The sequence below is a fragment of the Ochotona curzoniae genome, unplaced genomic scaffold (genome assembly GCF_017591425.1).
Source record: "Ochotona curzoniae isolate NIBS_2020 unplaced genomic scaffold, NIBS_Ocur_1.0 contig_4792, whole genome shotgun sequence".
NCBI lineage: Eukaryota > Metazoa > Chordata > Mammalia > Lagomorpha > Ochotonidae > Ochotona > Ochotona curzoniae.
In genome coordinates this window covers 12,893,514-12,905,697 of record NW_024466389.1, presented here as the reverse complement: position 1 = coordinate 12,905,697, position 12,184 = coordinate 12,893,514, and the positions used below count along the sequence as shown (strand labels likewise).

Below are 12,184 nucleotides of genomic sequence, written 5' to 3'. Positions count from 1 at the left end.
AATTAGTATCAAGTATTGGTTGTACACTCTAACTGAGCCTTATTATGAGAAAGACTAGGGAATTGGTATTTGAAAGTATTCAAAGCAAAAAAAAATGTAGCTTGTTGATATTTTAGTAAACATAATATTCACAAACGTTTTATAATATGCCATACTCAAAGCAATTGAAGTTAGCATAAGAAATTAGATTCTTTTTTTTTTTTAAGATTTATTTATTTTTATCACAAAGTCAGATATACAGAGAAGAGAAGAGACAGAGAGGAAGACCTTCCATCCGATGATTCACTCCCCAAGTAAGCACAACGGCCGGTGCTATGCCGATCCAAAGCCAGGAACCAGGAACCTCTTCTGGGTCTCCCACGCGGGTGCAGGGTCCCAAGGCTTTGGGCCGTCCTCAACTGCTTTTCCAGGCCACAAGCAGGGAGCTGGATGGGAAGTGGAGCCACCAAGATTAGAACTGGCGCCCATATGGGATCTTGGGACGTTCAAGGCAAGGACTTAAGCTGCTAGACCATGCCGCTGGGCCCAAAAAATTAGATTCTTAATGAGATTTAACAGTATGTGTCATTAAAGTATCTGTTACCTCATGGCAACATTGGATCTGCGATATTTTCTTGTTGTAGATTGATTCATTTTGCCAAAAGAGTTTTATTTATTTATTTATTTAATGAATGTAATAGCTATTACAGTGCGGGAGTGTTTTCTTCACTGAGAGTTGTGGTCTTATATTCCTGGTTGGAGTGTGTTTGCCTCAGCAGACCAGACTCCTTGGGTTTTGCTGGATCTGAGCAAGGCCAGGTCTCAAGCAGCTGTAGGGTCCAGTTGCCAAAGCTTTTGATTTTTTTTTATCAGTTTGCTGGTTGGTATAAATTAGGAAGTTTTATCTATTATTTTGTTGTTACTGCATGCAGCAGCATTAATGGTGAAAAATATATCTATTTTGGGACAAACAAGCTAGGATTCAATCTCAGTTTTACTGTGAATTTTCCCTGGACCTCAACTTTCTTATGTGCAAAATGGACACAATAGGTACAAATAATACAATGCAGAATCTGTTTCCTACAGGACAGTTCTGGCACGTAGTAGATTCTTGGAATTCCATTTAGTAGTGAAAAAAGCATGTCCTTTCCTGTTTCTGATGTATTTTTAATCTATAAATGAGATGTTCTCTAATGGTGCTCATTTCCTGGACTCTTGTGATCTGAGAGAACCAGCTATTGTGCCTGACACAGACCTTATCTTTTGTCCAGTGCACATGATCCATGGGGCAGCACTGTGTATCAGAGCTTTGTGTGAAGGTGGAAGTATTCTAGTGCTCACTGCTGTAGCTGTGAGGCACGTGTGTGAGTGTTGAGCATGTTAACTGTGGGTAATGCATTTTAAGCACTCTACTTTTAAGCAGTCAGATCTGGCTAGTGGCTGCTGCATTATACAGATCAGCTCCAGGGCTTACGTCGGCTGATTGTGGGTGAGACCTCAGTTGTGTTATGCTGACTATGCGAAGGGAAATACAGGAAGAATTTAGACTGGAATATCCTTCATTAAGAAGTGTTCCAAGTCAGCAGAAAATCAAATCGATACCCAGGTTATATGGAGATGCTTCACCGTCTGTCTCCCACATTCCCCTGACCCCACCTCCACCGCCTTTTCCCTCGAGCCATCTTTCTTTGAAAGCCAGAATTACACAGAGTGAGGGAGAGAGAGTCTTCTCTCTACTGGTTCACTTTCCCAGATAACCACAACATCCAGGGCTGGGCCAGGCCAAGCCAGGACAGTATCTCCATCCTAGTTCCAGGTGCTGACAAGGACCTGAGTACTTGGGCCATTATTCACTGCTTTCATAGCCATGTTAGTAGGAAGGGAAGTGAAATAACTTGAGATTCAGGTCAGCACTGTGATGTGGGTTGCCAGCATTCTTGTTAGCGGCTTAGCCCACTGCACCACAATGCCAACATCAGCTTGTGCTTTTCTGGACTTGTCAGGATCGTAACACTATTGTTGGACTTTTTAAAGATAGTAACCAAAAACAAAACTCTTAATTGTAGGTTTCTCTATTGATTGTCCTAGTAAGCTAGTCCAGAGACGACCCACAGAGCTAGGTATGTCAGAAGGATACTTTTGATATATTTTTTTATTGCTTTTCCAATCAATAAGTAGTTACTATTTCCCCCTGCATGGAAGGAACTAAGGTGATTCAATAGGATTTTTTTAGTTGCTGAGATGAATGGTTTTCTTGTTAGTGAGCTCTTTCAGTGAGTATGGCAATGAAAAATGATGTGATTACCCTCATTTTCAAAACAACCCAGTTTTGCTGGCCAGGAAGCATGATAGTATGAATTCCTGCATTTTTAGAAGGACTTTCTGAGAGGAAACATTTTCCTTCTGGCTTCTGGAGTGTTTCTGATAAAGCAAGCAGCCATGAATAACGTACTATTTAAATGTATTCTGTCTGTGGATTGTGCCCAAATGCCCAAACACTAATATAAGAGCTGTCGCCTTCCTCTGCACTTCTGGTGTATTGGTAAACCATTTGTATCAGCTTTTCATAAAGAAAAGAATATAACACAGGCTGTTTAGAAAGAAATGATACATATTTAGCTCACAGTTTTGAAAAATCACAGTCAGATCAGCATGGCTGAAATGTAGGCTCAGCTGCTGGCAAGTGGCCGGTGAAGGAAAACTCACAGGGTGAGATGGAAAGCAGAGAGGATGGGAAGGTACAGGCTTGCTCCTTTCTAAACAACATAGACACAAACCTCAGAATTTGACCTTGGTGACCTAAGGACCTCTCACCAGGCTCTACCTCTTAAGGATTCCAGAACCACTCCAGAACAGCCAGCAAGGTGGCCAAGCCTCCAGGCAGTCAGGGGCTTTTTAGCGGATAGTTATAGCATGTCCAGGCCGTAACATTATTGAAAAGAAAGACTTTAAACACACTGAAATGACATTGAAGAGATGATTCTTTTGTTGTACATGCTTTGCTCAGCCCTTTTCACCAGTGATTTGGATAAATGAGATACATGCCTGTCAAATTTTGTGATAGTCATGTATTTTGAGATTACAGTTACCACCACAATCTAAAAGGACAATCTATAAATCAAATACAGTGGGTTGAATGTAGCTAGAATAATCCTCAAAGTAATGAGATATAGGATTTCCTATATGAGACTTAAAACACAGCTGTACACACAGTACACATAGAGGCAAAGGTGTTGTGGCAGTGTAGGGTAGGCCTCTGTGTGTAATGCTAGCATCCCAAATCGATGGCAAGTCTGGCTGCTCCACTTCCCGTCCATCTCCCTGCCAGTGTGCCTGAGAAAAAGCAGAAATGATTTACGTTTTTGGGCCCCTGCATCCATGTAGAAGACCTAGAAGTTCCTGGCTCCTCACTTTGCTCTGATGCAGCCATTTGAGGAAGTGTATCAATGGGTGGAAGATTCTATCCCTCCCTCTCTACCTCCCTCCTCCCTGCCTCTCTTCTTCCTGCCCTTCCTCTCCCTTGCTCTCTGTAGCTCTGCCTTTCATATACATATTTTTAAAAAGTCATCTTTGGTTCCTGGTGAATAATGACTGTTTAGTCATGCTAATTCCCAGGGTCTTGTCATGCTTTACTGTATGAGGACTGCTTTTATTACTTGGAAAGCAAATTTATTTATTGTTTGTTCACCTTCATTATTATTGAGTATTGTGCCAAAATGGTTGTGCTTAACATGTGAGTAGAGTGTTCGACTGATTTATAATAAATTTCAAATAACTGTAAAGTAGTTGGGATTCAAAATGCCGCTAATAAATCTTTCAACAATCTAAAAAAAAAAGTGTGCACATAAAGACAAAGGGCATGGCTTACTGCCAGCTTTTGTATAAAGAAAATTGTTTCCTATAGTAGTAAAGTGTACTTGACAGTAATACTACTATGCTACCTGGTTTCGTAAATGGAATCATAGATAGCAATAAGAGGAGCGTATAGTCCCTTAATTCGGCAGCAAATATTTTGAGAGAGTACCAAGTATGTTCCAGGCAGAACCCACCTGGCTATTTTTGTGTTGTTCTCCATTTGGAGAGATGTTGAGCCATAGGACCAGATTGAGAGAAATGAACAAGCTAGTGAAAGTTATGAGTGATAGGTGGAGGGATGGGTTGATGTGGAGGAAGTTGACTGTTGGCTTGGAATTTGAACAGTGTTGTGAAAGTTGCCAATGATGGCAGTCTTTAGGTAAGGAAGTATGTCTCTTTGGGGGAAGAAATGTACTGGCTTTAGGATAGACATTTGATGCGTGAATAGATAACATACAGAGAGAAGACTGGAGCCAGTGCAGTGTCAGGATTCCATTGACTTGTGAAAAGGAGTTGTCTCTTCCTTTGTCCAAGTTTCATAACCACAAGGGCATGTTATAGAAGACATTCAGACTTCAGGTATGGTTAAACTCAGCAGTGTGACCTGTGTTTGTACCCAGTACAGTCTGATTTCTCTAGTGAGTCTTCATCACTTGGCTGAGGAGGAGAGGGATGTAAAAGGATCGCAACAGGTTTGGAAAAGTCCATGCATACATTCTGTTTGATAACCTGGGGCTTTCTGTCATGTCCACCTATAATTCTTTAAAGACTTATTTATTTTTATTGGAAAGTCAGATACACAGAAAGGAGAAGAGACAGGAAGCTCTTCCATCTGTTGACTCACTCCCCAAGTGGTTGTGTGGCTGGAGTTGAGCCTGTCCAAAACCAGGAGCCAGGAGCCTCTTCCAGGTCTCCCATGTGGGTGCAGGATCCCAAAGCTTTGGGCCGTCCTCAACTGCTTTCCCAGGCCATAAGCAGGGAGCTGGATGGGAAGTGGGACCGCCAGGATTAGAACTGGCGCCCATATGGGATCCCGGCACATTGAAGGTGAGGACTTTAGCTGCTAGGTTATCACACTGGGGACCTGTGCTAATTTTTTTTTTTTTTTAATTTGTGTCAGATTTACAGAGAGAAGGAGAGACAGAAAGATCTTTCGTCTACTGGTTAGGCTACCTTTCCAGGCCTGTATTGCTATACTTTTAAGAGTAGAAGGCAAACTCCTGATAGCCTGTCTGAACAGTCAGTGCAGGGAAATTGAGCAAAACTGGATCTATAAAATGCTGTGCTAAGAATCTAGAGGCACGTGAACAACTTAGAATTAATTTGGTAGAATTTACTTTATAGGTAAAAGAAAATTGTTTTCTTGGTTGATATACTTGAATTTTATGAAGCAATATATGGAATATATTATAGCCGGAATTATTTATGGCTGAGCAATTTGGCAATTATTAGAATAGCTGGCGAAGGTTCCTACCACATTGCTTCAGCCTTTTTAAGAGCTGTGTTTTTTCTGCCTGATCACGCTACATTTAATGAGAGATAGTGTGTACAAGAGTCCTAGAGTCTGACTGTTTAGATAACAAATGGAGGATTTAGTAGATTATTTAACCTCCTGTATCCCTTATATCCACACACATTTGACAGGATGTTCAAATTAATCAAAGCTCTGTTGTGAGGTTGTGTTGATACATATTTAAAGTGTCTAGGTAGTGTCCTGTAACTCATTAGAGGACACATCAAAAGCATAAACTTCAGCATTTAAATCATAGTAGAACAAAACATTTTGGGTTTAACTCATTCAGTGTTATGTTTTTCATTAGAAAAAGGGTCTCAGACTCATCGAAAAATGAGTCTTAAGATTATCCGTAAGCTTCTTGAATTAGATGTGTGCTACTTAAATGATCTGGTTAAACATGCTTCAGAGCAGTGATAAACAGTGATAAGGAAAGTCATCAAGCGTAAGTCATTAGGAGAGTGGGAGAACTTTGTCCCTAGCTGTCTTCTTACTCTGCCTCAGGCAATGGGCTTGTTCTTGGTATTTTCCTTGCCAGTGCTAACAACCTGGCCCTTCAGGTAATATCTGAGTGTTTGATACAATTTAATAATATAATCAAAGTAGATAATCCCCTCTGCCTGTTTGGTGCTCTCCTTGTCTTTGGCTGCCCTCTGGAGTTGATGGGAAAGGATCTTACAGTATAGATGTTTCTGCGCTGTCTGACATGTAGCCATTGCTCAGTAAGGCAAGCGGATGAGTGCGTCTTCGCTGCTGGAGGCTGATGGCATTTTTCTGACTCCCAGTCAGTTATATTATAAAAATGCTTGAGGTGTTTTTTTGACATATTTTTATAACTCACATATATTAATGTAAAATAGATTTTGTTTGCTACATGCTCACCAGAAGTGCAGTGTAGTATTGGAAGGTTCACTGTGTCAGTTTGGTTTGGAGCTGACATGCGCTGTATCCGTCCCCAAGGCTGTGTCAGTGGGGGTTGCTCACACTTGCTAGAGCTGTGGCCAGCCCAGGTGCCCCTGTTCTTAACTGCATATTGAGGGTTTTTTTTTTTTTTCCCCATCTCTATTAACTACTCTCCTGCATTCTTCTGCTATAACTTCTCTGTCTGTTTTTTTTTTTTCTTTGACTTAGCTCCTTTTCGTGAGGCATGAAGATTGAATGGGAGTGAGCTTTATGCATTAGATCTCAATTCTCTCATTTCAGCCTGAGATAAATAATCTCTTAAACTATCTATGATTGTAAGATGCTGAAGAGTAGAATGAGTAAGACCTAAATAGGTCCAAATATCAAGCTTAACTGTATTTGGGCATGAGGAACATTCATGCCTGAAATTAAAGCAGTTCATGAAATTTTGAAGTTTAACTACATTTTGAAATTGTTACTATAATTCTCCAATTTAGGGCTGTAAAGGGCCTTATAAATGTGCCTGATAAGTTGAAGAGTATTTTCCCCATAAAGATAGAACAGGCTTCAAAAATAACAAGTGACATTTTCAACTATTATCCCCACTCGGCGTGGAGAGTAGAAGGTGAGAGACCCACGGAAAGGCAGATGAAGTCGTAGGCATCTGTGCGAGACAGTGATCAGTCATCCAGGCTGTACTGGTGCCAGCAAGCAGATCTTTCTTTTGAAGCTGATAAACTGTGACTGCTATTCGAACATTTGCCACCAAATTAATTTATCTAATTCCATGTGTGCTTAAATTCTCAATTGAGAATTGTCATTCTGATATTTTCTCCTCTTATTAGTAAGTACAAAGATATTTTTGTTGAGCTGCATGCTAAGTCCTACCCTTCCTACTGATCTGTAAGCTTTTCCATTGGCTTTCTTTCTGTTTCCTGCTGCTTTCTTGCTTCATTATTGAAGGGAGGATTCAGACCCATCCAGGTAACAAATTACTGCTTGTGCATGGCCTCTTTATTACCCTGTCCCTGTTGCTACAGTGAAGTTGATTGACTAATTGATTGATGGTGACTAGATGCTTTCACGGTGGAAAGTTATAAAGCTTGCAGTGAAAACCGTAACTAACTGTAGGTGCAAGTTGCTTTTTGGGAGATTTGAGCTGTGTTCATCCTGGACTGTTGTGAGGCCTGTCTAGATTCTCCACTTCCATTGCAAGCTTTGTAGAAAGCAACCTTGGGTTCTGTTTAGTATGGGTTGTGCCACCTTTTTTGAGGGGGGCAAGAGTAAAAACTGTTGAGTCCAGCATGTGGTTTGATTTGACCTTGATGGACTGGAATGAAGGTTGTTATATTCAGACATTCCTTATTGTTTAAATATTTTTTGTCATTTACAAAATGTAATTTTTTTATATTACTGTTTCTTATAAATGTTACAAATGTAAGAAACAGTATTTTCTTAGAAAACTATTTTTGATTTTAACAAGTTGATAATGAACCACTTTTTTAATGAAAAGGTTAATGCTTTTATATAGTAAAACTACTTCTACACAACCACCAATTACCCCTTTTTTGTTACACTAATACTAACTACCCCTTTTGTTGTATTTCATTATACATTATAAAATTAATACTAACATATAAGATTTTTATTTTAAGATAGATGAAACTTAAAAGTTGAGGCCTCCCTGTTATTATTGAATGAGTGTTATCACTGATCAGAGCTAGACTCAGTGTGAAGTACTTTCTATGAGCCTACCCAGAGGCATTATCTTTTCTTCAAAATAAGTTGATTAAGTTTATGTTGGGACAGGGACAGAAAATTTGAGATACTAAAGTTTAGATATGCCTCTTTATTAATTTTTTTTCTGTCTGTTCCTTTTCCAGTTTTTCCAGAGGCCTCAAATACAGCCTCCTAGAGCTACCATCCCGAATAGCAGTCCTTCCATTCGCCCTGGTGCGCAGACACCCACCGCCGTGTATCAGGCCAGTCAGCACATCATGATGGTTAACCATCTGCCCATGCCGTACCCAGTTCCCCAGGGTCCTCAGTACTGTATCCCACAGGTAGAGTATCTTGTGGCCTAGCTAGTCCAGGAGTAGGGTGGAAATGAACTCAGATTCTCATAAGGTGGAGCAAGGGGGACGGGGGGAGTAAAAGCATTTGATTTTTGCTACTGTGTGAATTCTTTTCTCGATTATAAGTCTACTCATTTTATCATTGTCCATGATGCTGTAAGAAAATAATTTTATCTCTCCTTTAAGATTTTCTAGAATTAATGGAGAAATTGTTTTTAAACTCATAATTTTGTCCCATCCCTTTCCCCAAACAAAAATAGACTCACTAATTAATAAGACTTTATGTGATGCAGTTTAAAGTTACTGAAAGCTACCAGTCTCAGAGCATTTGATGGTAAACTGCTGGCTAGCTGTGCACCCAAGTGCTGGGTGCCTCGGCGGGAGAAGCACCTTCTCTCATCCTCAGTGTATCCTGACTGCAAGCGTTGAAGGTGCTTGTGTCTTTTCATGAGTTGAATGATTTTCTACCGTTTATGCTGAGAGCTGAATTGTTCTGTAGTGAATTATTTTCCTGTTGTTTAAAAATGGTTGTATTTTCTGTCTTGTAGTACCGTCATAGTGGCCCTCCTTATGTTGGACCCCCCCAGCAATATCCTGTTCAGCCACCTGGGCCAGGCCCTTTCTATCCTGGACCAGGACCTGGTGACTTCCCCAGTGCTTATGGTAAGTTGAAAAGTCAGGAATTTTCTGCTGACTGGTGAGTTTTATTTTATTTTGTTGTTTGACAGGTTGCTTTAGTGGTAGGAAGGATTTTAAGTACAAGTTGAAGGACCAGTGTTTTGACCCACTGGGTAAAGCCATTGCTTATGACAACAGTATCTCTTATGGGTGCCGTCTGAAGTGTTGGATGCACCATTTCCTATCTAGCTCCCTGCTAATGTACCTGGAAAACCAGCAGGAAGTGGCCTAAGAGCTTGGGCCCCTGGTACACAATTTGGGAGATCTGAAAGAAGCTCCAGGCTTATGTAGAGGGTGAACCAGCAAATAGAAGATCACTGTGTCTTTATCTTCTCTCTCTCTGACACATAAGTAAATAAATAGGACCCGGTGTGGTGGCCTAGTGGCTAAAGTACTTGCCTTGCACACACTAGGATCCCTTATGGGCACCGGTTCTAATCCTGGCAGCTCCACTAACCATCCAGCTCCCTGCTTGTGGCCTGGGAAAGCAGTTGAGGACGGCCCAAAGCCTTGGGACTCTGCAGCATGTGGGAGATCCAGAAGTGGATCCTGGCTTCAATCAGCGCAGCTCCAGTTGTTGTGGCCACTTGGAGAGTGAATCTGCAGATGGAAGATCTTCCTCTTTTTCTCTCCACCTCTCTGTATATCTGACTTTCTAATAATAATAAATAAGTCTTTTTAAAATAAATAAATAAATACTGAAATAACTAAAAGCCTGGCATAATGGTTCAGTGGGCTAATCTTCAGCCTGCAGTGCTCGTATTTGGTATGGATGCTGGTTTGTGTCCCAGCTTCTCCACTTCCCATCCAGCTCTCTGCTTGTGGTCTGGGAAAACAGTGTAGGGTGGCCCAAAGCATTGGGACTCTGCACCCATTGGGAGACCCAGAAGAAGCTTTTGGGTCCTGGCTTCATATTAGCTCAGCTCTAGCTATTGTGGTCATTTAGAGAGTAGACCAGTAAATGGAAGATCTTTTGTCTCCCTCTGAAATCTACCTTTCCAATATAAAGAACAAAATAAATTTTAAAAAACAGAAAGTAATTTGGTTTGAACAGCATCCACTTTTTTAGATGATGTTTCAGAAGTGTGAGTGAATGTATTGATAACACCTTCTGATAATTCTGTAGCGAGAACCTGTGACATCAGCTTCCCAAGATTTACTGCCAGCTTACCATTTACCTAGCTTTTTACTGCGGTCATAAGTATTATTTATTTGTTTTTCAGTATTTCTTTTCTTTAAGTGTTTACCTTACCGCTTGGAGAATTTATTAATAACCCTTTTTTCCCCACTGTAACATAATGTCCATTTTTGTTTGGTATTATAGCCATGGTACTCAAAACAATGACCAGCAGGCACTTCAACGATATGCATTAGGTGATTTAGAGAGAGATATATGAATTATGAAATAATGAAAGGAACATCTTATTAAATTTTTACTGAGTGTGCTTTTTAATTTATAGAAAGTGAGGTATAAATGATTTAAAATTCAGAGAACAATAGCAATGAAGCTTTAAGATTCAATAAGCATTATCTCTTTCACTCAGTGGAAGTACAGACAGGTTAAAATTTTAACTAGTTTAGGGTGCTAATCTATCCATTAGCCAAGTTTCTTACACTGGGACTTAGTGACTCAATTACGAATCTTTATAGCCGAATTCATTTGTGTTAGATTAGTACAAAAATGCTTTAATATTTTGAAATGAAACAAGCAAAGCAACAAAGTATTTCCTGGATTTAATTCTTTCTGAGAACATAGCAGCTGTCTTTTACCCACGTTAGTATTGCCTTCTGAAATGCCGGAAATACATGTGTTTATTTAATTTAGCTTGGTTAAATTGTATAACTATGAAATATTTGACATTTTCAGGATAATAGATTGCATACATGTGAGTTTTAAAATAAAATAACATGTGCTTCTCACCCAGTCTTGGTGGTTGTTGTCAGTGCTCTTGACAGCACTTGGCATCATGGTGGCGGAAGCTGTCTTGATAGTAACGTCATTGCTGCTGAAGCATTCCCTGTGTGCTCCTTGAATTTAGCTTGAAGTTACAGTCTTCATACAGTGTCATAGCCCTTATCTGCAGACCGAAATCCAAGTAAAATTTTTAAGTTTATTTGCTTCTACTTTAAAGATAGAATGGCAGAAAGACATCTTCCATCTGCTGATTCACTCCTTAAATGGTAGAAGTGGCTAGTACTTGGCCAGATGGTTCTTTGTGCTCCTGCATGAGTGGCAGGGGCCCAAGCACTTGAGCTGTCATCTACTCTCTCCCAAGATATATTAGCAGGAAGCAAACTCAGATCACGCCAGCGTGAGTTGCAGGTGTCTCAAGCTAAAGCTTAATTCATTGCCTGCACAACTCTCACTTCTAGTAAAATTTTTAAAAGATTTATTTTTTTTTATTAGACAATCAGATATACAGAGAAAGAGAGGAAGGTCTTCCATCCACTGATTCACTCCCCGTGTGGTTGCAATGGCCGGAGCTGAGCCGAACCAATCCAAAGCCAGGATCTGGAAGCTTCTTCTGAGTCTCCCATGTGGGTGCAGGGTGCCAAGGCTTTGGGCTGCCCTCTGCTGCTTTCTCAGGCCACAAGCAGGGAGCTGGATGGGAAGTGGGTCTGTCAGGATTAAAACCAGCACCCCTATAGAATCCCAACACGTGCAAGGTGAAGACTTTAACTGCTTGGTTACCGCACCAGGCCCTGAAAATATATATATTTTTTAATTTTAAAGTTCATTTATTCATTGGGAAGACACAGATTTTTACATCTACTAATTCACTCCCAAATAGTTCCAACATCTATAACTTGGGCAGGCTGAAGTCAGGAGCTGGAACTCCAACCACATCTCCCAAATCAGTGGCAGTGGCCCAAGTACTTGGGCTGTCTACTATTCCTAGGTGCATTAGCAGGGAGCTGTATCACAGGTGGGCCAGCCAGGACTCCAGCTAGCATTCATGTGGGATGCTGTGCCTCATGCTGGCTCCAGTACAGTTATTTTTAAATGTAACATTGGCTACTGCTATTTTTTAGGTTATTGTTTAATTCTCTCATGTAGACTTTTTTTTTTTTTTTTTTTAAAGATTTATTTTTATTATTTTTTCATTGGAAAGGCAGATATACAGAGAGGAGAGACAGAGAGGAAGATCTTCCGTCCGATGATTCACTCCCCAAGTGAGCG

General features: G+C 40.4%; 1 protein-coding gene across 2 annotated transcripts in view; it reads left to right on the top strand.

Annotated features, from left to right (window-relative positions):
• Positions 1-12,184, top strand: part of EIF4G3 (eukaryotic translation initiation factor 4 gamma 3) — a 336,540-nt gene that overhangs the window by 162,428 nt on the left and 161,928 nt on the right. The window contains exons 6-8 of one of the 2 annotated variants that reach the window (XM_040988037.1): positions 7,214-7,234; positions 8,134-8,313; positions 8,874-8,988. In XM_040988037.1, coding sequence (XP_040843971.1) covers positions 7,214-7,234; positions 8,134-8,313; positions 8,874-8,988 — 316 coding nt within the window. The remainder of the gene's footprint in view (positions 1-7,213; positions 7,235-8,133; positions 8,314-8,873; positions 8,989-12,184) is intronic. The other variant, XM_040988036.1, reaches the window with a different exon arrangement.